The following is a 26,819-nucleotide window of genomic DNA, read 5'->3' on the forward strand; positions in this document are numbered from 1 at the left end:
GGCATCTTTAACGCTTTGTGAGGAAACTTCTTATAATTGATTGCCTGCTGTATATTTTTTTTGGGTACATCGCGCTGTAACATCCAGCAAAAGTCTACCATCATTGATACGCTCCATCTTCCTTGATATCACCTCTCCATTTGTTTTATATCTTGGCCAAGACGTTCCCCTTGTTCCTCGCTGGCAGCATCAAGATTTTTAGGAAAAAGATTTAAGTGCGAAAAGAGGAAATTCACTTTCAAACTCATATTACATCCCAAAATGTGAAAATTTTTAAACATGATTCTTACAATATTTTCGTAGTCTTCATCTTTGTGATTTCCAAGCAATTTTTCTACGACGTTCTTAAATGCCGTCCAGGCATTCCTTTCAACAACATTCATAGAATTTTGAAAATCATTACCTTTGTACCTTCTACAAAGATCTTATTTGAGGTCCTAACCTCTTTTAATTTGGCATTGGAGAGATCTGGTAACTTTGTACATTAAGACTTGAAACATTGTCCATTTTTATCAAGAGGCTTTACAAATTGCTTCATCAAACAGAGTTTGATATGCATTGGTGGTACCTAATACATACTACTTTTTTAGGATACAAATAAATTATTTTTTTGTTCGACACTGTCAGAATTTGAGAATTTTCTCCTATGTGAACGGATTTTAATAAATGTCACAACTTGTCAAAACGAAACGTCAAGCTAATTTTAAAGGTTTTAAGCGATTTGGAGCCTTTAAGGGGCTCGTCGAACAAAAAAACGTTGTATTCAACTCGTTCGTGTGTAAATTGGGCCTTTTTTGGCACTCGTGGGCCTTTAAAACGTTCGTTTCACTCGCGTTTTAAAATGGCCCACGCGTGCCAAAAAAGGCCCAATTTACACAGAAACTCGTCAAATAAACTACTATTTTATTATTGCTTCCCGGTACAAGTTTAGTTCTTAAAGGCCACTTCTTTTGAGTCCAATGCTTGTCTCGTGTCCGGCAGTCCCACTCGCAAATAAAACAAGGAAATTTAGAATATCCATATTGTTGTCCGATATTACAATATCGAAATTTTGAAATAATTCATTCATTCTAGGTGAACATTTCAATTTTAAGAAAAAACAATTTGTGAAAAAACTAGACGTGATAGCGCAAAACCAAAATCATTTTCGTAATCAGGGGGTCGAAATTGTTCAAAAACTGTCAATTTTATGCAAACATCGAAATCAGTGCAGACCTGTGTAATCTTCCAATTTGACTTGTTGCATTCGTTAACTTAATCCGACACAGCTCGTATGTTGCCAACCATAGGTAAGTAGGTAATGAATGACTTAGACTCCAGCCGTTTAGTGAGGATACATTAGGTGGGGGAAACCTGCGCGGTCCAAATATTCCAGTGCCGTAGAAAAACCAGTGCGTCCCATAGAAGTGGTTTATATAAAAAACATGTAGTTAAGCAATTTATACTAAGTTTGATGTACAATTAAGTATTGTATTCGTTGCTGTTGATTTAAAAACGGGTGATATAAATAATCGTCGTCTGCGCCGATAATAACAAGTCGTGCCATTCGATGTGAAATGGCCACCAGAGGTACTTGGATCGCGAATGAATGCAAACTGTAATACCTACGAAAGGTTCTCAACTAGAATAAATGTCGATCGTCAATTCGTCATTGATTGCTAAAATAACGTAACTACAATAAGAACTTCAATGATAAGCGGTGCAAATCATTTTGTGATATTAATTTGTGTTCGCGAGAAAGAGCTAGACATAGGAAGGGTTCGAAACTCGAATAAATATCAACCGTTAATCAGTCATTGACTGTCAAAATAACAAATACACTAAGAACTTCAATCACAATCAATGCAAAATCAATTTGTGTTCGCTAGAAACAGCTAGACATTTAAATTTTGACAATTCGAATAAATTTTTCCTTCTGTAATTTCTGTAATACTATTACAATTTCCTATAATGCGCGAGGTGGTGACATCTACCGATATTTTGCTGGCAAATTCCAATCACCCTTATTTCCTGATAATGGACTGGTCGAACAAAATAGCGTTGTTGCGCATCCCCACCGAATGTATCCTCACTAAACGGCTGGAGTCTACAATCACAGATATATAAAGCACAGATATAAAGTAAATAGAGGATCAAAGCAATGCTTGAAATTTGTGATTAATAGCAACTGCGCAGGAGGGAACAGAGTTTGCGCAATGAATCAAAGCAGGACCGAATTCTTCAAATTTTATACTTTGAACAGGTCCGAACCCTACAATTTTTGGCCCTTCCAATATTATTTTTTTTGCAATTTGAGTAATTATTACTTCGTGTCAAATGTCCAAGCGGCCGATTTTTTTTGACATCTCAAATTGTCACCACTGAGTTTTTCTAATTTTTTTTTCCCACCATATTAGGTGCAAAAATCATCTGGAGAACCAATTTTTACAGTTTAAACGTGATCTAGAGCGTTTTTCTCAAATTCCTATCTTAATCGTGGGAAACCACATTTTGGTCATCTCACTAATTTAGACCTACCGCTAAATGTTAATTACTCCTAATTAATGTTTTAAAAAATTATCAATTTATTATTTAGTTACATAATAATTATTATAAAACTAATTGTTAAACTAATACATTCATATCATAACTGATAAATTGATAAGTACTGTGATGAACGCGGTATTTATAAATTTTATTTTATGCCCATCGCGGAAAGTATTCATCTTCAATTCAGCAAATTCCGATTTGTCTTAACGACCTCCAAATTGTTTCTGTGTAATTTATGAATTCCATTCATTTCCATTTTAAATGCACACATGTTTTGTAAATATCAGAATGTTGAGAAAAACAGAGCCGTTCCCACGAAGGGTTTCCTGGAATTTGAGACCGTTGCAAATCGCAAAATTAACTTCTGTAGTTTCTTTCAAAAGGCCATGTGGTATTTCTCTAAGTTATCAGGGTGGCGAGACGCCCACCATGCTCGACCAGTCGACCAAGCAAAGCGTTCATTTGCATACGAGAAGATAAATAATTTAATTGTTGTTTAAAATTGGATGAAAAATAGAGATATAACGATAAATAAATTAATACATCCGTTTAGAAAGAAGTATTTTGAGTGACAAAAACAAAATTTAACTAGAATTAACAATGTTGATAATAATCCGATTGATCTGGGGTTGTCGTAAATGATGTTTCATTTAAATTTCTCATAAGATGTTTACATTAAATAGGAAGCTTTGTTCGGGGTTGTTAAATTCATATAGTAAAATTTGTTAATTGTTTAAAGCATTGTAAATCGGCCGATTTGATTAAAATATGCACAAATGAATTGGTCCACTAGAATTTGGTGTCTGCGATTTAGATTTTAAACACAGCGTCGCCAGCCAAGGGTGGTCCGTTTTGTTAACGTGGCGAGAGACGCGTTACAGATCGAGACTTTTAAGTAAGATATCGGATTACACTTGCACGTGTGGTCAGTTGTGGGAAAATTGAGCGAAATTAATAAATTTTTGTCTAAACAAAGTCAAGTTACAAACCCACTATTTTAGAAAGACGCGCTGTATTTTTCTGAACATTTTGATATCCAATTTAACCCTAATTTAAGCTGGAGTAATCGTAATTCTGATGTACAAACCAATTTTCTTTATCTAATCATTGTAAGCAAATCTTGCACCGTACGATTACTGCCCATTTACTAACATAGTTTTACAAGGGAAGTAGGTGGAAATTTCTGTAGGAAAAACGTAGAAAATCGTGAAAATGTAAAAATAGTACCGCTGTAGTACTGGGGGCGACATCTAACAGGGGGTAGTACTACGAAATTTACAGTTTTCTTACGTCTTTCTTCCGTATGCTTTCCGTAAAATTTAAACAAACAAAATTTGTTGTTACATTCATTGACCACATTCCGTTCAACAATTAGTTCTAGACAGAACAGCAACCAATTTTGGAGTTTAATTTCTCTTTCAGCGTAATTGGGGTGATTCGCTATCGTTACTGTGTTGTATTATATTGTCCAATGGACTAACAAATTGTATGTTTAATAATGTTGATATTGCGAATCGAAAAACCACCCCAAACTAGGAAATAATAATCATTTTAAGCGAGTTAAACGAGGTTTGATCGAATGCCAATGCGTCTTAAGAGTCAAATTTGCATAATTCCACACATATGGAAAATGAGTAACAAGGGAAGGGGGGTAGGCGAGTTAGCGTCCCCTATTTAAAGTTTTGGCACATTTGTTTTGAAAGAATTCGAATTTTGACTGTCTCTCGAGCTAGTCGATATCCGTGTGTCTGACTTTGCGATTTTGTTTAAATTTTCCAAATTTAAACTATTTTTTTTAATTAACTCACTTTAGCTTCGTTAAGAGTGCCGAGTGCTAATAAATAAGTTAGTGCCAGTTCCAACAACAGGTGCCGACGATCAACCAGGGTGTTAAACTTTCTAGGTAAGCCCGAGAAAGGGTTATATTATTTTGATTAATTAACTGTATGTCGAAATTTACTTGTTTTTCGTTGAACTCATTTTATCAGTCATTCACCATGGAATTGTCAATTTCAATTTATTCAACAATTTGAAATAATCAAAATCAAATTTTAAATAATTTTCCTAGTTGAGGTATTTGAAGTAAACGCTTAAAGCTAGAGGTAGCCAGCAACAAATGATTCTATTTCCGATGGAAAGGGCCCGCAACACTTGGGTTGGCGGAATACATAAATTACAAATTTAACTTATTTTATCCATTTATTTGACATTATTAGATTAAATTCTTTACTCCATATTTGAGTGTAACCACCAGTCAGGAATTTTGAAACTTAACAATCAACCACCAATTTCTAACTAAATCGTTCCTGGATTTTCTCAACTGGTGCTCTCAAATCAGATCGAAATTTCTAGTTATAAACTTTAGGGAGATAGAAAAATTGGTTGCATATTCAATATAGGGTAGAGTAGGGCTATTTCTCTCCCGCGTCGTGTTTAGGCGATCAGGCAAAATTATTGTTTTGCACCAATTGCACCTGAAATTATAGGCGCGTTTGTCGGCCACCAACGATGAGGAGAGTCGTGGTTCCCGGGGACCCTCTTCTCCAACTTTACTAGGTCTAAGACACGGTGTCAGGTCGTAGTTTCCGACTGTGGACTTAGAATGGGCGTCGTAATTCCCGCTCCAACGACATGTACTATGTATGTGTGGGCTACCACGAGGACAAACGCGACAAAATAACCATCCCGGTTACCTGTAATAAACTGGTGTCGCGCACGTCAAAGTTCTGTACAAGTCTTTGTCGAAGCTCGTGGACGAAAATTTGTGAGAGAAATGACGCCTACAGTCATTCAGATTGATTTGCAAGGACTTGTAGATCCGGGTTCTGTTCGGAAGTTGTGACTGGTGTTTAAGCACCGGACTTTTACCGGAAGCGGTATTTCGGCGTTAGGGCGTAATAGTTAAATGCGATGCACTTATCAAATACCGCGAGCATGTTACCTTCCGACTCTGGTACAAGTCTAACTTAGTAAACGCGATATTAAATGCTGCTTGGGTGATATAAGTTCGAACAAGTTAACTGAAGGTTAGGGTAGATTTGCCGTACGTAAATAGGGTTGCATAAAAATGGGGGTTTACAGCAGAATCAAACTTTTTCAAATCTAAATTGGATAACATAAAATATAATCACGTGAAGACTGACGACTCAATCATCTGTTTAAATTCATGATAACAATTACAAAGAAAGTCACTTACGAATTTGATTATAACCATAACCTCAACAATAATTTTAACACAGTGCAAAATTTGATCAAACTCGCAGAACTCATCCATTTTGTAAACAAGGCTTCTAAATATTTTGTAATAAAATAATTGTGGGGAAAACTTGTGTTTAAATCTCTTCCTCCGTGCGTTTTGACACTACTTTGTCTCCGAATTTGTGTTACGACTACTGCGTATTGCCTAATAGGCCTTAAGATAAAACATCATCATCACTATAAATGTGACTATCGACGAAAAATAAACACAACGTAGGTAAGTGAAAATAATAAGTATAAAGGGTTACTAGACGAGCCAAATAACTTTGTAAAGCAAATTGAGAGTTTAAAAGATAAATTAACAATTAAAAAATGCGATAATTTACGAATCATCACGATCACAATGGACGGTCTCACTACAGTTAAAATATTTTGGTGCCGTGACCAGGATTCAAAGTCATAAAGTGTCATTTCCGAGGGGAAAATTTGTCTAAAAAAGGTGCTGCTGTGTTATTAAAATTTCTAGGACTCCCATAATTTACTCGGTTCGATACCCGAAATTAAAGGTTGTCGACATGGAAACCAACAACATGCACTCAGGGAACGTCGGAGCGTCATCGGAGGAAATGCCAGCGTGGTTTATGCGCTGGTTGAATGCTCAACAGCCAGCTTTTGTGATGCCATCGCCGCCGCCATCGACCCAGCGACCACTTGCTGTTGCACCGACGATGCCGAGTACCAGCGTCACCACCAACAACGAGGGATGGCAGATAACAACAATGCCAAGCGACCATCTGTCATTTTCGACACCTGATTCTCTTGCAAGCCCAGCCATACAGGAAACGGAGAGTCCTACGTCGTCCACCGGGACCGGAGTCGGGCTGGCCGCGCCTCCACCAATTTCCGCACCGACTGACAACCTGGCCGCGCTTTCCGGGGTACTCCGGAATCTCTTAGAGCGACCACTCCCAGCGCCGGAGCGGCCGTCGTTCGAAGGATTGAGGCGTCAAAACCCCATGAAATTCCTACGGGCGGTAGAAGAATACGGACACTCTTTCGGGCTCAACTCACCACGACTTTTGGGAGTCGCGGTCGACTGCCTGAAGGGTAACGCGAAGCACTGGACCGGGATTTACAGGGACAACTGGCGGACCTACGAAGATTTCAAAAGGGATTTCCTAAAGACTTATTGGTCGGCTCAACGGCAAAGGGATATTCGTTTTCAGATTTCCACAGGGCGTTACGATGAGACCAAGGGGACAATGTTGTCGCACTTCGCCTACTTCGTAGATATGGCGAAAATGTTGACGACGCCTCTGTCTGAGGAAGTACTGTTGGATGAACTAATTCGGCACTTTCCAGACAACGTACAGTCCTTGTGGATTTTACAGAAAATCAGTAACATCGCTGAAGCCGCTGAATTCCTGTCAGGTCAGGAAATTCCTGGACAGAATCCGGGTTTTAGGGACAACGCCTCCGGAGACAAGGGCCGTACAACAACCCAGCGACATCACACCGACCAGGGGCAGAAGCGTCCGAGGCCGAACGACAGTCGTTTCAACGTGACGGGACCACCGGTTCCGGTTAGCCGTGACGGTGAAAAGCGGACTCCCGGAAATCCAGGAAACCCGACGTCGTCGAACCGATTTTTCTCGGATAAATTCCAACGACGTCCGGGAAACAGTCAGTGGCGGAACAATAGCCACCAGAACGGGAGGTCGCACGGCGATGCTTCACGGGCCGCCAAGGATTCGGGAAACGGGGGCGGAGTACAGAACGGGGCCTAAAGTACTCCCGACAACGTAACGGCCCAGGGAGCGACAGGAACCAACAAGTGCGTTCGGGGGAAAAACGGAAACGTTCTTCTTCGCCGCACGAAATCAAAGGAAAACTTGATGTTCGACCGCGAGCATCACAGGTAATAACCAACGTTTGTTCCTTAATTAAATCAGCTATCGTAGGGAACCGCACAAATAAACAAAGGGTTGTACCGGAGATCGACATCCACATCGCACAACATTCGACCGTGGCTTTATTGGACACCGGAAGTGAAGTCAGCTGTATCTCGGAAGAAGTTTGGGCCAAGTTAACGTCGACAGGAAGGAAGCCACCCACACTACCAGTCACTTCGATCCACCTTCGCGGAGCCATCGGACAACGGAGTTGCCAGGTCGTCATCCAATGTTACCTGGAAATCATCATCGAGGAACACGCTTATCCCGTCGTCGCACTAGTCGTGAAGAACTTAATCAAACCTGCCATTCTGGGAGCTGACTGGCTACACGAACAACGGGCTGTTATCGACTTCAACAACAACCAAGTAATTTTGAAAGGAGAAAAGGGCAATCACAGTTTTTCTTTCAAGAAAACTGTCGAAGTATCACCTGAACCAGAGGATTATGTGGAAGAACTTGTGGGACACGTCGGGATCAGCAAACCAACAACTACAAATCGGGTCAACGAAGAGCATCTAGAGCCACTCAGTGCCCTCCAAGCAAAAGTTGATCCACTCACAATTCCCGACGCTGCGAAGACCAAATTGATACACCTGCTGCAACGTTACAGGTGCGTCTTTAGCCCTCGCCCAGGACTGACCCACAAATACACACACGAGATCAAACTACATGACAAGACGCCATTCTTGAAGAGGCCGTATCCAGTACCGTTCGCTCTTCGTCCTGCCGTTGACGTGACAATTCAGGAAATGTTAGACTTGGGTGTCATAAAACGGGAAGCGTCGCCGTATGCAAGTCCAATGACGGTAGTAAAGAAGAAAGATGGGTCGGTGAGAATTTGTCTGGACGCCAGGATGATTAATTCGAAAATGATTGCTGATTGCGAATCACCACCCGCAACGGACGAATTATTACGTCGATTCCATGGAGTTCGATTCATGTCCACCATCGATTTAAGGTCCTCGTATTGGCAAATTCCTTTATCGCCGGACAGCCGACAATACACCGCATTTCTGTACAACGGACGGAGTTACACCTACCAAGTCTTACCGTTTGGACTCAAGACTGCCGTGGGATCATTCAGCCGTGCAATGGACGTGGTTTTGGGCACTGAAGTACGCGAATTTGTCGTGAATTACATCGACGACTTACTAGTGGCTTCCGAAACCTTGGACGACCACTTAGAACATCTTCGACGGGTATTCGAAAAATTGAGACAGGCCAACATGACGATAAATCTTGAAAAGTCAAACTTCATTCAAAAGGAGGTGAAATTTCTGGGACACATTCTCACAATCGACGGCATCAAGGCAGATCCGGAAAAAGTCAGCGCCATCCGGAGTTTTCCGGTCCCACAGAAAACTAAACACTTACGCGCATTCCTTGGACTGTGCAATTTCTACCGGAAATTTTGTGCTCGATACAGTGCAGCTACACAGGACCTCAACAAACTCCTGCGAAAGGGGGAAAAATGGAGATGGGGACGCAACGAACAGGAAGCGTTTGACCGGGTGAAGAATTTGTTTCTTGAAGCAGTGTTGTTACGTTACCCCGACCAGAGGAAAATGTTCTACGTTCAAACCGACAGTTCTGGCTATGGATTGGGGGCGGAACTCTATCAAATCCAAGAAGACGGGTCACGGGGTGTGATCGCGTTCGCAAGTCGTTCCTTGAAAGGACCAGAGCTGAACTACACAACTACTGAAAAGGAATTACTGGGAGTCATCTTTGCATTGCACAAGTTCCGAATTTACATTCAAGCCACGAAAATCATCATTCGGACCGATCATCAAGCGTTGAAATTCCTGAGTCGTTGCCGATTACTCAGTGAACGCCTAACTCGATGGACGTTGCTCTTAGGACAATATGACTACGAAATCGAGTTAGTGAAGGGAAAGGATAATGTAGTTGCCGATATTCTTTCACGATATCCATCTGACGGTGAAGCCAGTTATGAATATCCACGTGAACAACCAATTGTCGCAATGTTTGAAGTCCACAACACACCCGAAATGCTGCAATTGATGTCCGATCTTCAACAACATCAAACCGACGATCAAGTATTGAGACCGATAATTGAAAATAAACAATCCGGCGGAGCTGCTCCAGATTCGAGGACTCAACGGGTTTGGGCACAATATAATTTAACAAATAATGTGTTAGTTCACAGGTCACAAAACTCGAACGATGACTGCATTGCCGTACCTGAGAGTTTGGTCATCAAACTCGTGGACTACCACCACCAACTCCTGGGGCATTTCGGGTCAACTAAGGTGTACAACTCGATGAAGGGAGAATATTATTGGCCAAACATGTACCGTTCCATCAAGAAGCGTCTCCGAAGCTGCGACCTTTGCCAGAAAACAAAATGTTCCAACCGTCCGCACCAGGGGCCACTAACGCCTATCCTGTACGACCATGTTGGGGACTAAGTCTGCGTCGATTTCTACGGGCCGTTACCGACCGGACGATTGGGGGCGTCATACGTATTTGTTGTCATCGACGCCTTCAGCAAATTTCTCAAGCTCTACCCATTGAGAAAAGCCACCGCCAAAGTCGCTGCCAAACGACTCATCGAAAATTACGCCGGATACATCAAACCAAAATGCGTATTGAGTGACCATGGCACACAGTTCCTGTCCAGCACCTGGGAGAACAGTCTGAGAGCTGCCGACATACAGCCAACACTTTCATCGATTCGACATCCAGAGTCAAATCCTAGTGAGCGCGTAATGCGGGAGCTAGGTAGAATTTTCCGAGCTTACTGTCGAGAAAATCACGCCAGTTGGGTCAACCATCTGAACAACATCGAAGACTGCTTGAACTACGTTCCACACATCAGTACCGGATTTTCCCCGTATGAAATTCTGTACGGCAGAAAACCGCCAAATCCGTTAGATGCCGTTACATCCGGTTTACTTCCGCAACGAGCACCACTCTCCAGAGAAGAAATTCATGCCAAGGTCCGCGAAAACCTACGACATCACGCGAACCTGCGTCAACGAAATCAAAAGGGTGAAACTACGGTACTAGAACTGGACGATTGGGTTTTGCTGAAGAACAAAGTCACTTCCGACACGAGAACACAACAATTCGCCAAGTTCATGCCATTGTATCGGGGACCGTACAAAATAATCGCCAAACCGCATCCAAACACGTACCAGATCGCCGATCCAGTGTCAAACGAAATAAAAGGGGTGTACAACATGACCAACTTGAAATTCTACCACCGACGAGACGAATAAATCCGCAAGAAGTTCCAGCAGCGCTATTCCAGAGCACCTCCATAGTTCTGAGCGCACCGACTCTCCGAGGCGCGCCCACCATTCGGGCGCATCCACCATGCCAGCGCATCCACCATCGCTACCCTCAACAAGGTGCCGTCTACCTACTACGCGATGTCTTACGCCGCATCTACGAAGCAACGCAAGACAGGGGGCGAATGTGATGAACGCGGTATTTATAAATTTTATTTTATGCCCATCGCGGAAAGTATTCATCTTCAATTCAGCAAATTCCGATTTGTCTTAACGACCTCCAAATTGTTTCTGTGTAATTTATGAATTCCATTCATTTCCATTTTAAATGCACACATGTTTTGTAAATATCAGAATGTTGAGAAAAACAGAGCCGTTCCCACGAAGGGTTTCCTGGAATTTGAGACCGTTGCAAATCGCAAAATTAACTTCTGTAGTTTCTTTCAAAAGGCCATGTGGTATTTCTCTAAGTTATCAGGGTGGCGAGACGCCCACCATGCTCGACCAGTCGACCAAGCAAAGCGTTCATTTGCATACGAGAAGATAAATAATTTAATTGTTGTTTAAAATTGGATGAAAAATAGAGATATAACGATAAATAAATTAATACATCCGTTTAGAAAGAAGTATTTTGAGTGACAAAAACAAAATTTAACTAGAATTAACAATGTTGATAATAATCCGATTGATCTGGGGTTGTCGTAAATGATGTTTCATTTAAATTTCTCATAAGATGTTTACATTAAATAGGAAGCTTTGTTCGGGGTTGTTAAATTCATATAGTAAAATTTGTTAATTGTTTAAAGCATTGTAAATCGGCCGATTTGATTAAAATATGCACAAATGAATTGGTCCACTAGAATTTGGTGTCTGCGATTTAGATTTTAAACACAGCGTCGCCAGCCAAGGGTGGTCCGTTTTGTTAACGTGGCGAGAGACGCGTTACAGATCGAGACTTTTAAGTAAGATATCGGATTACACTTGCACGTGTGGTCAGTTGTGGGAAAATTGAGCGAAATTAATAAATTTTTGTCTAAACAAAGTCAAGTTACAAACCCACTATTTTAGAAAGACGCGCTGTATTTTTCTGAACATTTTGATATCCAATTTAACCCTAATTTAAGCTGGAGTAATCGTAATTCTGATGTACAAACCAATTTTCTTTATCTAATCATTGTAAGCAAATCTTGCACCGTACGATTACTGCCCATTTACTAACATAGTTTTACAAGGGAAGTAGGTGGAAATTTCTGTAGGAAAAACGTAGAAAATCGTGAAAATGTAAAAATAGTACCGCTGTAGTACTGGGGGCGACATCTAACAGGGGGTAGTACTACGAAATTTACAGTTTTCTTACGTCTTTCTTCCGTATGCTTTCCGTAAAATTTAAACAAACAAAATTTGTTGTTACATTCATTGACCACATTCCGTTCAACAATTAGTTCTAGACAGAACAGCAACCAATTTTGGAGTTTAATTTCTCTTTCAGCGTAATTGGGGTGATTCGCTATCGTTACTGTGTTGTATTATATTGTCCAATGGACTAACAAATTGTATGTTTAATAATGTTGATATTGCGAATCGAAAAACCACCCCAAACTAGGAAATAATAATCATTTTAAGCGAGTTAAACGAGGTTTGATCGAATGCCAATGCGTCTTAAGAGTCAAATTTGCATAATTCCACACATATGGAAAATGAGTAACAAGGGAAGGGGGGTAGGCGAGTTAGCGTCCCCTATTTAAAGTTTTGGCACATTTGTTTTGAAAGAATTCGAATTTTGACTGTCTCTCGAGCTAGTCGATATCCGTGTGTCTGACTTTGCGATTTTGTTTAAATTTTCCAAATTTAAACTATTTTTTTTAATTAACTCACTTTAGCTTCGTTAAGAGTGCCGAGTGCTAATAAATAAGTTAGTGCCAGTTCCAACAACAGGTGCCGACGATCAACCAGGGTGTTAAACTTTCTAGGTAAGCCCGAGAAAGGGTTATATTATTTTGATTAATTAACTGTATGTCGAAATTTACTTGTTTTTCGTTGAACTCATTTTATCAGTCATTCACCATGGAATTGTCAATTTCAATTTATTCAACAATTTGAAATAATCAAAATCAAATTTTAAATAATTTTCCTAGTTGAGGTATTTGAAGTAAACGCTTAAAGCTAGAGGTAGCCAGCAACAAATGATTCTATTTCCGATGGAAAGGGCCCGCAACACTTGGGTTGGCGGAATACATAAATTACAAATTTAACTTATTTTATCCATTTATTTGACATTATTAGATTAAATTCTTTACTCCATATTTGAGTGTAACCACCAGTCAGGAATTTTGAAACTTAACAATCAACCACCAATTTCTAACTAAATCGTTCCTGGATTTTCTCAACTGGTGCTCTCAAATCAGATCGAAATTTCTAGTTATAAACTTTAGGGAGATAGAAAAATTGGTTGCATATTCAATATAGGGTAGAGTAGGGCTATTTCTCTCCCGCGTCGTGTTTAGGCGATCAGGCAAAATTATTGTTTTGCACCAATTGCACCTGAAATTATAGGCGCGTTTGTCGGCCACCAACGATGAGGAGAGTCGTGGTTCCCGGGGACCCTCTTCTCCAACTTTACTAGGTCTAAGACACGGTGTCAGGTCGTAGTTTCCGACTGTGGACTTAGAATGGGCGTCGTAATTCCCGCTCCAACGACATGTACTATGTATGTGTGGGCTACCACGAGGACAAACGCGACAAAATAACCATCCCGGTTACCTGTAATAAACTGGTGTCGCGCACGTCAAAGTTCTGTACAAGTCTTTGTCGAAGCTCGTGGACGAAAATTTGTGAGAGAAATGACGCCTACAGTCATTCAGATTGATTTGCAAGGACTTGTAGATCCGGGTTCTGTTCGGAAGTTGTGACTGGTGTTTAAGCACCGGACTTTTACCGGAAGCGGTATTTCGGCGTTAGGGCGTAATAGTTAAATGCGATGCACTTATCAAATACCGCGAGCATGTTACCTTCCGACTCTGGTACAAGTCTAACTTAGTAAACGCGATATTAAATGCTGCTTGGGTGATATAAGTTCGAACAAGTTAACTGAAGGTTAGGGTAGATTTGCCGTACGTAAATAGGGTTGCATAAAAATGGGGGTTTACAGCAGAATCAAACTTTTTCAAATCTAAATTGGATAACATAAAATATAATCACGTGAAGACTGACGACTCAATCATCTGTTTAAATTCATGATAACAATTACAAAGAAAGTCACTTACGAATTTGATTATAACCATAACCTCAACAATAATTTTAACACAGTGCAAAATTTGATCAAACTCGCAGAACTCATCCATTTTGTAAACAAGGCTTCTAAATATTTTGTAATAAAATAATTGTGGGGAAAACTTGTGTTTAAATCTCTTCCTCCGTGCGTTTTGACACTACTTTGTCTCCGAATTTGTGTTACGACTACTGCGTATTGCCTAATAGGCCTTAAGATAAAACATCATCATCACTATAAATGTGACTATCGACGAAAAATAAACACAACGTAGGTAAGTGAAAATAATAAGTATAAAGGGTTACTAGACGAGCCAAATAACTTTGTAAAGCAAATTGAGAGTTTAAAAGATAAATTAACAATTAAAAAATGCGATAATTTACGAATCATCACGATCACAATGGACGGTCTCACTACAGTACTTACGTTGATTTTATTAAAACATTTAAATTCAATAAATTAACATTATTTTACTTTTCAAAAAAAAAAATCCGCAATAGTTATTGTTTTTTAGCAGATTGCAAATAACTGCTCATTAGCTCATTCATTTCTTTTCCTTATTGTATCATATGTATATCGTTGTGGAACAAAAATGTTAAGTAGGTAATGTTAAAATAACAATGAAAAAAGTGGATGACTCATTTCACTAACTGAAAAATAGCAGTTTGGCCCACCACTAGTTTGTTGTTTGTGGTTATTTACTTATTTAGTTAGATCACTGACGTCTATGGTGTACCATAGAGATCAGTGGGTTGTGTTCTCTGGTAAGATGGTGGTGTTGTATATAAATAAAGCGCATGCTTCGTTCCATCCCATATAGTGTTGGGCATAATCGATATATTTCCATAATCGAATTAATCGAAATAATCGCTTTGTATAATCGAATGATCATTCGGATTGTCCGATTATGAATGATCCGCATGCGCAGTTGCTTTGAATAACGAGTGATATTCGGATGGACGATTATGAATGATACCAAGGCGGTCTCATGATACGCAAATTTCAATTTTCACATCAAGTTCTTTTTTGGAATCTTAGTGAAGTAAACGAAACTACCCTTACTAATGCGGGAAGAAATAAAATCACTAGATTAAAACAATGAGAACCAAATGACAGAACCACCGATTGAATATCTCGTAATAGAGTGGTCGGGTCGAGTCGTATCGAGTGATCGGGTCGAGTCGTATCGAGTGATCATTCGTTTTACCATCCAGTTCTCGACTTCTCGAAACATTCTAACGAATTATTTTAACGAATGATAATCGAAGAGCATAATCGAATGATCGATTATTCGGCTATAATCGATATATTTCGATTATATCATTCATAATCGCCCAACACTAATCCCATATACCTCCATGGACGCCTCAATTTTGTTCGCGCAGCTCCGTATGTATTGCCCCTCTATTTACTTTATATATCTCTGTGCTTACAATTAAGACAGGTTCTATGGACTAACGGCTAACGAATATTTCCAACGTCTAAATCTCTAACTGCAAAATTCAAAATTAGTACTAGTACTATAACTTCAACAGAATTTACAAAATTATTGGTAAGGGTCGATTACACCACCGTGAGTTAAATTTAACTACATATTAAAATATGCGAAAACATTGTTATAACAATAGGTAAGTAACTAAAGTAACGAAGCATTTTAACCTTATGTAACCAGCAATACATTGCCGCATATCTTCTTTTAATCACCGTACAAAAATGAATAAAATATTAAACTACTTTTCAGATTAATTGGATCATTTCATTACGAATCTCCTCAAAATTTTGTTAAATCCGTGATACTTGTTTTTACAGACTTATAAATATTATTCTGAGAATATCGAATAAGCAACTATTTAACCTTGACTATAGTCTGCGGCTGCGCTACATGTTTAATTCGACCGTACGCTGAAAATAACACTCATCAGGAGCTCGGCCAGAGTAATAAATTGAAACTACTGGAATAAATTACGCAGGAGTGACCGACCATCGATCATCTTGTGTAACTACTTCTTGCTAGGCCCTTCTCTTTCAGTTTAGTTTTTAACTTACCGCCTTTTTTTTGATACAGCCAGAATACAGCTGAGTGCAACATGCGCAAACTCATTTAGTGGCATGGTTTAGGCATGGTGTGGTCAGTGTGGTGTATTTGCGGTATTGCGGTATCGTACACGCTTTCGATTGCCGAAAATTAAATACAGTGGTGCAAGAACAGATTCTGGTGATTTTTTTATGTAGTGGGATAATTTTTGACCGGACTGGTTGTTACCGGTAAAATAAGGAGTAAGCACAGAGTAAGTAAATGTTATGTTTCCAACATCATGCTTAAACAAATTTGATTTGTTCACGCGTCCAACGTGACTTAAATAAGTTAATAATAATCAAACAATATTTGTGTGACATATCTAATTATTTAACTTACATTTTAATTTCATTCAAAACACCAAACCAAAAACAGGAGAAGAAACACACTGCCACGCAATGCACGCATTTCGAATTTGTGACATGTTGGTTATTGGGATTCCCATAGATAAGCCTGTATCTAAATTCGGGTCATTAATTTATTTTTCTTACGTATTGTTTCCGCTTTCCGCAACCAAGAATTGTGTGTTATTGCGTTATTTTTTAGTACTTTTTTTCACTTACTGATTTAAAAAAAGTCGTAGGGGTGTAGCACAATTTCTACACTGATATTTTTGTTAAAACTAAGATATTTCTTCGGGGAGGAAATATATTTATTTTAATTATAATAGGGCAACAACTTAATAACAATTAATTACAGATAACATGTGATCGAAAGGAAAGGTATTTTTTAATATTGTGCAACATAGAAATAATGTCTTCAACTCCAAGCGTTTGTACAGACATGAATATCAATTAATTAAGAACTTCTTCAGGATTACTAAATATAATGTTTGTTTTAATAATTAATACTTTTAAGATTAAGTAGGTATGTAATTCTTTTTTGATAATTTGGTAATTGCAATAATATGCAGTCGTTCAAATAGGCTTATCATATTTTCATATTGTAACGATACTGATAAGTGATAAGCAACTTAAGTGGAAAAAATATTTGGAGATAATTTAAATAAGGACAAAATTAATGGGTTTAGGGTTAGAAAATGTTAATTGAAACTTTGATGGTATTTTTTATCATGCGGTACTTCGTCAGAACGTACTCTTTTGAAACGAATTTGAACAATTATCTTTTTTTTTTTGTTAAATTAAATTTCATTGAAATTCATTTGATTCCTATTTAATAATTTCGCGATCGACTTTTTTAAAGCATTTTTATAAACTTTGAAACTTTTTTTTGAAGCGTAGGTAGCAATCAATACTGTTTAAGTGTTTAATCATAAATATGACAATTTTATTAAGAACAAACAGGATACTTATGTTATATATACAGGATGTATTAGAAATGGCGCATAATATTTATGTCACGCGAATCTATGTTGAATACCAAACAAAAAATTCTAATTCGGATTTGGTGTTGGACAAATGTTTTTTAAACTATTATTATTATTTTCAAAAATGACATTAATGACAATCCTTGTTACTTTTTGACTTTACTGAATAGATTCAAAATTTATGAACAGCATTTAAAAAAATTAAATTACAAACAAACCAATAATGAAAATGGTAAATTTGGGGCGGGAATATTTATTTTACTTATTGAGTTATGTGTTATTGATGCAATAAATAAATCTATTTCTCCAGTATTTATCTAATTTTTCATAAACATTTTTTCTTCAATTCACTTTTTATTTCTTTGTAAATAACAGTTTTTACGCTTTAGTTTGCACCAAAGAACCAAAACATGGACGAAGTGGCAATTGGTATCGACCTCGGCACAACCAATTCATGCGCTGCCTATTACAGTAATGGAAAAGTAGAAATTATAGATAACAAAGAAGGCACGAGAATCACACCCTCTTTTCTATATTTCATGGAAAAGAATATTACCATTGTGGGGTGCTATGCCCAGCGAATGGCCAATTCGAAACCGGAATACGGAGTATATGGTAAAAGCTGTCTTATATTTCTATTCCAAAATTTAATTTGATAATTTGTTCTAGAAATCAAACGACTTATTGGAAGAAAATTCGACGATCCTCACGTCCAAAATAATCTCAAGTATTTCTCTTTCAAAGTGGAAAGTGACTCCAACGACCCGGTTGTAGTAATCGAACAGCAAAATCAAACTGTAAAGAAAACCCCTTTGGATCTGTGTGCTGCCATTCTTTCAAAAATTAAAACTGACGCAGAGTTCAAACTTAAAAAAAGTGTGGACAAAGCAGTGATAACTGTACCGGCATATTTTAACATAACACAAAGGGAAGCTACTCTTGCGGCGGCGAATAAGGCTGGATTTACAGTTCTCAAGTTGTTGAATGAGCCCACTGCAGCTGCTTTGAGTTATTACCTAGAAAACAGTTGGGAAATCGACAATCATTCGTTGGTGTACGATCTAGGTGGAGGTACATTTGACGTTGCCATCCTTAAACAAAATAAAAACAATATTGACATTGTTTGTGTGGACGGAGATACGCATCTTGGAGGGCAGGATTTCGACAACCTTATCATAGACTACGTCTGCAACCGACTAGAAAGTCACTACAAGTTCAATCCTAGACAGGAACGAAGAACCATGAGGAGGCTCCAGTATCACTGCGAAGAAGCGAAAAAAATTCTATCTGTAGCTGAAGAAACTACGATCGTCCTTCATGGAGTGTTGCAGAATAATTGTGTTATCGAAATACCTCTGACCAGAAACCAGTTTGAACGTATGGCGCAGAGCTATTTTCAGAAAACCATTGACATCATCGACAACTGCTTGAAGAGTTGTAACCTGCCAAAAACTGCCATCAAAGAGGTGATCCTGTCAGGTGGTTCCACCCGCATTCCTAAGATCCAAAAAATGCTGTCGGATTACTTTGAGGGTAAAAATTTGAACAAATTTGTTAATCCTGACGAGTGCGTCGCCGAAGGAGCAGCTTTGCAGGCGGCAATGTTGTCAAAAAATCCTACTCAGGTGATAAAAGGAATCCAGATAAGTGATGTCGCTCCTCTATCACTAGGAGTACGCAATTTTGTGGATTTGATGACGATCTTGATTAAACGAAACACCCCAATACCTGCGACCGCATCGTCTACACGAGTTACAGTTTATAACCAACAAAAATCCATGGGATTCCAAATATACGAAGGTGAACGTTTGAACGCCAGAATGAATCACTGTTTGGGTAAATTGACAATTATGGACATAACACCAGCGCCTCCAGGTCAATGCCAAGTTACGTTTGCAATGAGCATCGACAATAATGGAATTTTGACAGTTACGGCAAAGGAGAAGTACCGGAACAACGTCAAGGATCTGAAGATTGTGTACACTAGAGGGCATAGGAGTGACAGTGAAGTAAAAAATGCAGTTAAAGACGCCGCAGATCACAAAGACGATGACGAGGAGTTTAAAGTTTTTGCGGCATATAAGGAGTATCTGCTTGACTATTGCATAAGAGTAATGTACAACTTTGAGAATAAAAATTTGGTTACATCTCATAAAGAGGCTTACGATTTTTGTAAGGAAATAAAGAACATAGGGGAAAAGACGACAGTTCGCGACAAAGAGGAGGTGCTACAAATGATACAAGACATAGAAGCTCGATGTAAGACCATTGTGAAAGCGCATAATTTTGACTATATGCCACAACTTTGCTTGTAATGATTTGCTATAAAAATAATCTTGCACATACTCGTAGGTAAAAATAAATGTATATTATTTTGTTTGTAATTTTATAAATCTAATACAATTTAGTCACTCTTTTTATTATCTAGCTTCTGCAGATTGTCTTCTCTGGATCTGCTTTTCTTCAATGCTGCCGTAACATGCTTCTTGATTTCCGCAAAAGGCATCTCGAAAAACAATGTTACTAGGAGAGCTGCCAAATACGACAATGCCAAGTCACCAGTTGAATCCATAATCTTCAAGAAATAAGTTGATTTTGATTAAAAAAATATAACAGTGTTACCATTAAGTAGTCGTTCATATAGTTAGGAGTTCTTTTCATGCCGATTTTTACGCGTTGGATGAAAGTGTGAAAAAGATACGCACTGTAGGTTAAACGTCCCAAGACATACATTGGTGGCCATTCGCATGCAGATTTGAAAATGTCTAAAAATAATTCAGCTTAAGTACATCAAGAAAACAACTTCGTTGGTGCCTGCTTGGTGCTAAGTGATCTTACGTCCTTGTCCTTGAGTCATGCCAAAAATCCAAAATCCGATGCCGAAAATAAAAATACTTCTGTTCAAACTAGCATAAATGGCGCTGTAAAGGGTTCGATTTTCCGAAAACAGATTATAATCATCTACTACTCCGGGTACTAGTATTATAAGAATAGCCAATCCCGAGCTTAATATCCACCAGGCTATAGTATGAATCTAAAATTTACGTGTTTAAAGGATACATTTTTTGATTGCTAATACATTTTCAGTACTTTTTTTGTGAACAATTTTTTGTTTCTGTATTTGTAAAAAGCATAACCATATACTATTCCGGCGAGAAATCCTGGAATGTTGGATGTGTTTGTTTTGTACGATAAAAGAGTTTCTTCCGCGTGTACCAAAGTCAAGTTGTAGAAGATTCTTCAATTAAAAATTAAATAGAAAGTTAAACTTAATGAATACTAAGTTAACAAGGTGTTGTTTGCGGATGTTGCTGTAATTGCCTTTCTTTTTACTGCCAACTTTTTAGTTCCATTTTGTGTCAAAAAGACGTATTTTTCACAGTAAGATGTATCAAAAGGAGCTTTTGAATTCGTTTATTTTTACGAACAACGAATACATTTAACTAGCTGTTCATCCAGTAACATCGAACATACAACACATTGATTTGCCTAATTAAGATACTTACTCGGGATAGAGAGGTATGGATACTTCGTAATCATTCTGGTAAACTACCAAAAATGCATCAACTACATGAAAAATCCAAATAGTTCCCAAAATTAAACTAGTTCTCTTAGGGTTTTTCCATGTCAAACACAAAATTAATAAAGCAAATATATAAAACTGTGTATCTATTGCCATATACCAAAGTTGTGGTGCACACTAAAGTGAAATAAAATATTATTAAAGCTTTATATGTAAATTAATCTTCGAGTTGACAGATACAATTATATAAATGATCCATGGTCTGCATTTAAAAATGTATTCCATCGTACTATCGCGGCCAAAATACTTTGGTCGTCAATGTGACATAAATGATATTCAATTGTAAAGCAAGCTTTAGGGTGTTTAACCTTATTTTTTATTGTTGTCAAAATTATTTTAATCTATTAGTGTCAAAAGATCAACATGGTCGCGGTTTAGACAACCTTCAGAAGCAAGTAAGACGATTCTATATTTATCAAAAACTGAAGGTGCCATATTTTTGACAAGAATAATTTGAAATTGTCATGTATATTGACATTAATACTTGATTTACATTTGAAGTGTCAAAAAGTGACGACCAAAGTATTTTGGCCGCGATAGTACAGCAGAAATCATTTCAACATGTGAATAACATGTGCCTACATATCTGGAAAGCGATGTTGCTAAGAACCGACGGAATTGAAAATGCAACCCACAATACATTTGCAAGGTTAACGTGAATATTTGTTTTTCGGTTTAAAAAACATAAAACAGCCAGCTGTGCAGTTTTGACATAAACCTCATTCGCTTGGCTAATGAAGTGAGAGGTGATAAGCAGAAGGCAGCGGGCGAGAAAGAAAGGACATACCGAAATCGTCGAAAGTCAGGAAAGAAAGCAACAAGAGGGAAGGGCGTCTGAAGAGGGCACAAACCCATTCAGAAAGAGTTCCAGAACGGGAAGATCCGAAGATCCCCAAGTTGTAGAAGCAAAGAAGGAAATAAAAGCAAGGAAATGAATAATGAGATGAAAACCATGATTAGAGAGATAAGAGACGATACGGAAGGAATAAGAGAGGAGAACAAAGTACTAAGAGAGGAATTAGCGGCAGCGAGAGAGAAGAAGGGAGAGCTAAGGAAAGAATTAGCGGCAGTGAGAGGGAGAGAGAGAGAGAGAAGAAAAATGGCAAAAACTAAGGAAAAGATTAGCGGCAATGAGAGGAGATGAAAAGGATGAAAATGATAGAGGAAAAGATGAAACAAAGAGAAAAAAAAAACGTCGCCGTATTAATATTCCATAAATTTAATGTTTTATTAAAGACTGGCACTTACCATTTTATCTAGGTGAACAAAATTATTCACGTATAACAAATTACTCCACCAATTTGTCCGACATGCTCGATACTCAGTTCCTACAAAATCATCCCAGAAAGGACCGCGTCCAATGTGGGGCATCCACGTGCCAAAGCAACCAACTACTATAGCGATTAGGGGAGTTAGTCTAAAAGCCGATTTTGTAACATAGGTACATCTCTTATGAAAATTTCATACCTGAAATATCTACTAACACAGCTGCGAAAAAAATATGATAAAGACACTTCTTTTTTTCCTTCGTTGTTTGCAAAAAACTGGTATGTGACAAGCCAAGCTGACATCAAAAAGAACGTTTGTATGGTGGTGTATCTAGAACCATTTCCTAACCAACGGACAGAGAACCTGTCAGGCACCTACAAGAATTGTATTAGGTATCTTTGGTTATTATGACGTCGTAAAAATTACAGCTTCTGTGTAACGGGGATTAGATACCGGCATGGCAAAATTGACCGAGGAGCAATGGGAAAAAATAACGCTAACCATGCAAAAAAAGCGAACACCTTGTATACCACTTAGTGCTTTGACCACTGGGTCTTCCAGATCGATCGCATGCAACCGATTCCAATTTTGAGAAAGAGAAAAGGAAGATATGTATTTTCCAACTGAAATTATTAAAATTAACAGGACTGAACTTGTAATGTGTTAACTTACAAAAAGTCTTCTCCAAATTTTTAAGATCGTTTTCAGTATTGGGGCCCAGAAAAACATCATAGAGCCAGGCAAAAATTATCAGTAGAATGAAAAATAATAGGAACGTTCTGAAAAAAGTATTTTTTTATTATAGAAGTATACAGGTGTCCTCGAAATGCATGTCAAAAAAAAATCGGTAGTTGGTGACGATGAATAGAAGTTAAATACAAAATTTTTGTCTAGTAAAAGTCTTTTTGTTTTTGAGATGATTGCTCGAAATTTTCAGTATCTTTTTTCTCAATTACGTTAACTCAGTAGCGTACTGTAAATTGGGAGCAAATTTTCAATGCTTTATATCCCAAAAACAAAAAGACTTTTAGTAGAAAAAAATGTTTGTATTTAAGTTCTATTCATCGTCACCAAATACAGATTTTTTGTTGACATGCATTTCCAGGATAACCAAAACTTGCGTATACATACCCAAATAAATAATCGAATGTATTGACTGAATACGGAGATTCGTTATTTTCACAACGAATTTTTTGAATTTTTCCTTCAAGCCCTAAATTTTGATATTTAAGATTGTAGCATTCTTCTAGTTCTTGGACGAATTTTAAATTGTTTCTTGACACATCAGCAATTACTACATTTGGACATGTTTTGGGCACACAAATTCCATGTCTTAGTAGGTCATGTCGATAATTTTTCCGAGATGAACTGACTTCCTACATATTAATTAAATAATCGTGTTTGATGTGAATATTTCACTGTTATACAGAAAAATTTACCTGGATGAGGTTCCATGTTTCAGAAATATTTTCTGAATTTTTTGGATGTAATTGATAAGTAATGGCACAATACAAAGCATTGTCACCTTCCAACATGCAGTGGTCATAATCATCGAAATGAAAGAGTGTCGGCATAGAAACATATTCACGATCTGAAACGATAGTGGTGTAACATTATAAACATACGTAAAGAATAATTAACCAAAAATATTTATCTTTTATATACATAATTACCTGAAATTCTATTAACCTGAGAAAAGAGGAAAAAAATATAATTCCAAAAATTTTCTAACCACATTGTCGTAAGTTGAAGTATGAATATGTGCTTTGTGTAGGAGAGTTGTAAAGGTAACATTTGTGATAAGACACGTCTTTAAATAATAAATAGCGACATTATTTAAATGCGTAAAACTGAGATTAAACACTGTTTGGTGCGCTATACAAATTAAAAAAAAAATGCTAATAAGAATGTGTAGAATCTTTGGTAAAGAAGATGGAATGCCTATCATACCAGTAGCATCTTATAGCTCTGGTTGTGCTCTGACCTGAATTAGTATGATTGGCTCTAAAATTAAAAAAAATCTTTTAACAGGTTCCAACTTTTCTGCTGTTAGAGATTCAGGTGATAAGACGGCGTAACAATTGAATTATATATTTGATTATTAGATGCGAGTAGGCGTTCCTCATATACCTAGCTGATAAATTTGCAAAAACGGTCACGTTTGAACAATTTTACTTATTCATATGCGAACAGCAATAGCTTAATGTCTAAATAAAATGAATTCTTAGCTTTCATAGTTCATTAGTCATTACAAACCACGGCATACCTTTTACCTGCTTATCCGATCTCAAGATATGATAGATCTGAATCAAGATGTGTTGGGGTGTGCATTTATCTTTCCAAAGAAGTTATTTCAGAATTTAACATTTTGCTATTATTTACCTAGTTGTTTAACAGATGTGGAATGCTTACGAAGGGGTATTGATAAGTATACCTATTCTTTGGTCATTTCTAACAAACATAAATGAATGCGTTACCATGTGAATTCAGTATAAACATTGATAAGTACGTGTACAAGGTGTGATATTAAAAGATCCGTTCGTTTCCGAAATATAATTTTTCTAACAAGTCACGTCAGGCAAGAATTTGACCTGTATCAAAACTGTTAGTATAGTTTGTCTCAATTCTAAATTTCCACCACCTGTTGAATTATGTTGGCAAAATAAAAATATTTCAAAATTTGGGGTTCTTATAACCAAAGTTGGCAATATAATATTTTGTAAACATGATTCGAAAACATTAAAATTAGTTAATAAGTTTATTTTGCTTATTTGTCTTCCTTTATTCTAAAATTTTGAGTTGTAAAACGGAAATTAACAGATAACCTAACAAATACATACAATCTGACGCATTTTTCACCAAACAGTGTTGCCGGTTGTATTTCCAACGTAGAATGCAGTGTTGGTGGAAATTTAGAATTGAGACAGACTATAGTACAGTTCAGGCAGATCAAGCATCTGTCTTTGAAGACAATTTTTGATTACGACATTAGCACATTCTTCCAATTTTACAATTAAAATCTGAGTTGTGGCGTTTAAGCGGGCTAAAAAAAAATTAAACATGGACCGAGAGTTGGAAAACCGATTTCTGTGTTAACAACAGAAGTCATTGCTATTGTCCATGATATGATTTTAAACATCGACGATTCGTTCTAAAATGATTATCAGCGACTTTGAACATTTCATATGAACGCATTTTTCCTAGCGTTCGTAGTGGATTCAGTATGAGAAAATTATCGGGTATAATTGCCCTAGTGATTGAGAAATTCCAGATAATTTTGTTTTGTTGCTACGCAGTCGGGAATTTTTATAACACCAGACACTCGTGATCAACTGATCACAATACAAAATTATCGGGAATTTCTCAATCACGAGGGCAGGTCGATATGAGTATTTACCGAGGGATCGCTGCAACTTAAATTTAGGCCAAATTAAAATTATAATCAATAATAGTTTTGAAAAATCCGACGATGTATTGACAAGTTTCTAGACGGGTGTAAAGGAAACAACATATTTAAGAAATAATATTATTTTATCTTCAAATGGCGAAAATCGCACCATTGTGTATCTCTATAGAAACGGTTGAGGTGGCTTTTTTTGTAACCGGACTTAAAACACTTCAAATACTAGGAGTAGAAATATGCACAGGCGACCGAATCAAATGTATCAAAAAAAGCCTCTAAAAAATCGAAATAACGAAATTATATATTACCCAATATTTATTCAATTTCATATGAATTTCAAAGTACTTACTAGTTAATATTGCAACAAGAGAACTAGGAATTACCATCAGAATTTTTAGAAGACTAAGCTTCAGCAGGGTTTTTCCGGTTGATACGGGCGACGATGACGAAGGGACAGTTTGTTACAATTTAAAGTTTCTTGAGAAAGTTTTGAGATGAGGTGGTGATGAGGAGGGTAGTGCGGTCTTGGTTCACCTTCAGCATTGAGATAATGTTCAGGTCGTGTTCGGTGACCAGGAGAGTGTAAACTGATTTTTAGGTGGCATCCTTTGCCCTAATCTCCTTGACGGTATATTTGCTCTTCGGGTCGAGTTGGGAATGTTGGATTGAATTTGAGGGAGTAGGTGTCGGGGCGAAGTAGGAGTGACCTCTTGCTCAAGGATTTTGGGAAGTTGGGTTCCATTTAAAGTAGGATTAGCTTTGAATTCATAGGATTTTCCTCGGGGTCTTTTTCCTTTCCATTACTCGTTCTTTCAAATTCGAAATTTGTTTTAAGCAATAATTTTGCAAAACTGCCTGACATTTGATAAATGAAATCACAGAAATGAATTGATGGAAAGTTTTTCTATTAAACCGATAGATCGATATGACTGACATGCTTACGATTTACACCA

At 37.6% G+C, this 26,819-nt stretch overlaps 4 protein-coding genes across 11 annotated transcripts in view; 2 read left to right on the forward strand and 2 right to left on the reverse strand.

Annotated features, from left to right (window-relative positions):
* The window catches only part of LOC138134105 (heat shock 70 kDa protein cognate 4-like), a 39,971-nt gene extending 23,258 nt beyond the window's left edge, over nucleotides 1–16,713 (reverse strand). The window contains exon 1 of one of the 3 annotated variants that reach the window (XM_069052180.1): nucleotides 16,624–16,713. Coding sequence is in view for 1 of the 3 variants with exons in the window: in XM_069052177.1 (XP_068908278.1) it covers nucleotides 16,624–16,625 (2 nt within the window). In the remaining 2 variants the exon portion in view is untranslated. Of the gene's footprint in view, nucleotides 1–1,215; nucleotides 2,336–16,623 lie in introns of those variants that run through there. The other 2 variants (XM_069052177.1, XM_069052179.1) reach the window with 2 other exon arrangements.
* Nucleotides 1–20,018, forward strand: part of LOC138134108 (heat shock cognate 71 kDa protein-like) — a 39,195-nt gene extending 19,177 nt beyond the window's left edge. Inside the window, exons 1-4 of one of the 6 annotated variants that reach the window (XM_069052183.1) lie at nucleotides 15,359–15,596; nucleotides 15,652–16,495; nucleotides 17,987–18,226; nucleotides 18,281–20,018. In XM_069052183.1, coding sequence (XP_068908284.1) covers nucleotides 18,022–18,226; nucleotides 18,281–19,926 — 1,851 coding nt within the window. In that variant the 5' untranslated portion in view covers nucleotides 15,359–15,596; nucleotides 15,652–16,495; nucleotides 17,987–18,021 and the 3' untranslated portion in view covers nucleotides 19,927–20,018. Of the gene's footprint in view, nucleotides 1–15,358; nucleotides 15,597–15,651; nucleotides 16,496–16,663; nucleotides 17,152–17,986; nucleotides 18,227–18,280 lie in introns of those variants that run through there. The other 5 variants (XM_069052184.1, XM_069052185.1, XM_069052189.1 and 2 more) reach the window with 5 other exon arrangements.
* Nucleotides 2,677–7,519, forward strand: LOC138134109 (uncharacterized). Its single transcript, XM_069052190.1, has 2 exons — nucleotides 2,677–6,004; nucleotides 6,254–7,519. Exon 2 carries the CDS (start codon nucleotides 6,303–6,305, stop codon nucleotides 7,512–7,514), a length of 1,212 nt encoding a protein of 403 aa, XP_068908291.1. The 5' UTR covers nucleotides 2,677–6,004; nucleotides 6,254–6,302; the 3' UTR covers nucleotides 7,515–7,519.
* On the reverse strand, nucleotides 19,958–25,114 carry LOC138134106 (O-acyltransferase like protein-like). The gene is made up of 12 exons (XM_069052182.1): nucleotides 24,137–25,114; nucleotides 23,903–24,054; nucleotides 23,595–23,839; nucleotides 23,136–23,242; nucleotides 22,890–23,086; nucleotides 22,662–22,837; nucleotides 22,443–22,611; nucleotides 21,118–21,311; nucleotides 20,702–20,849; nucleotides 20,450–20,645; nucleotides 20,234–20,376; nucleotides 19,958–20,186 (listed from the first exon to the last, which is right to left on the reverse strand). The coding sequence occupies exons 1-12, from the start codon at nucleotides 24,255–24,257 to the stop codon at nucleotides 20,016–20,018; spliced, it is 2,019 nt and encodes a 672-aa protein (XP_068908283.1). The 5' UTR covers nucleotides 24,258–25,114; the 3' UTR covers nucleotides 19,958–20,015.
* Between the last annotated feature and the right edge of the window lie 1,705 nt (nucleotides 25,115–26,819).

This window comes from Tenebrio molitor, chromosome 6 (genome assembly GCF_963966145.1).
Source record: "Tenebrio molitor chromosome 6, icTenMoli1.1, whole genome shotgun sequence".
NCBI lineage: Eukaryota > Metazoa > Arthropoda > Insecta > Coleoptera > Tenebrionidae > Tenebrio > Tenebrio molitor.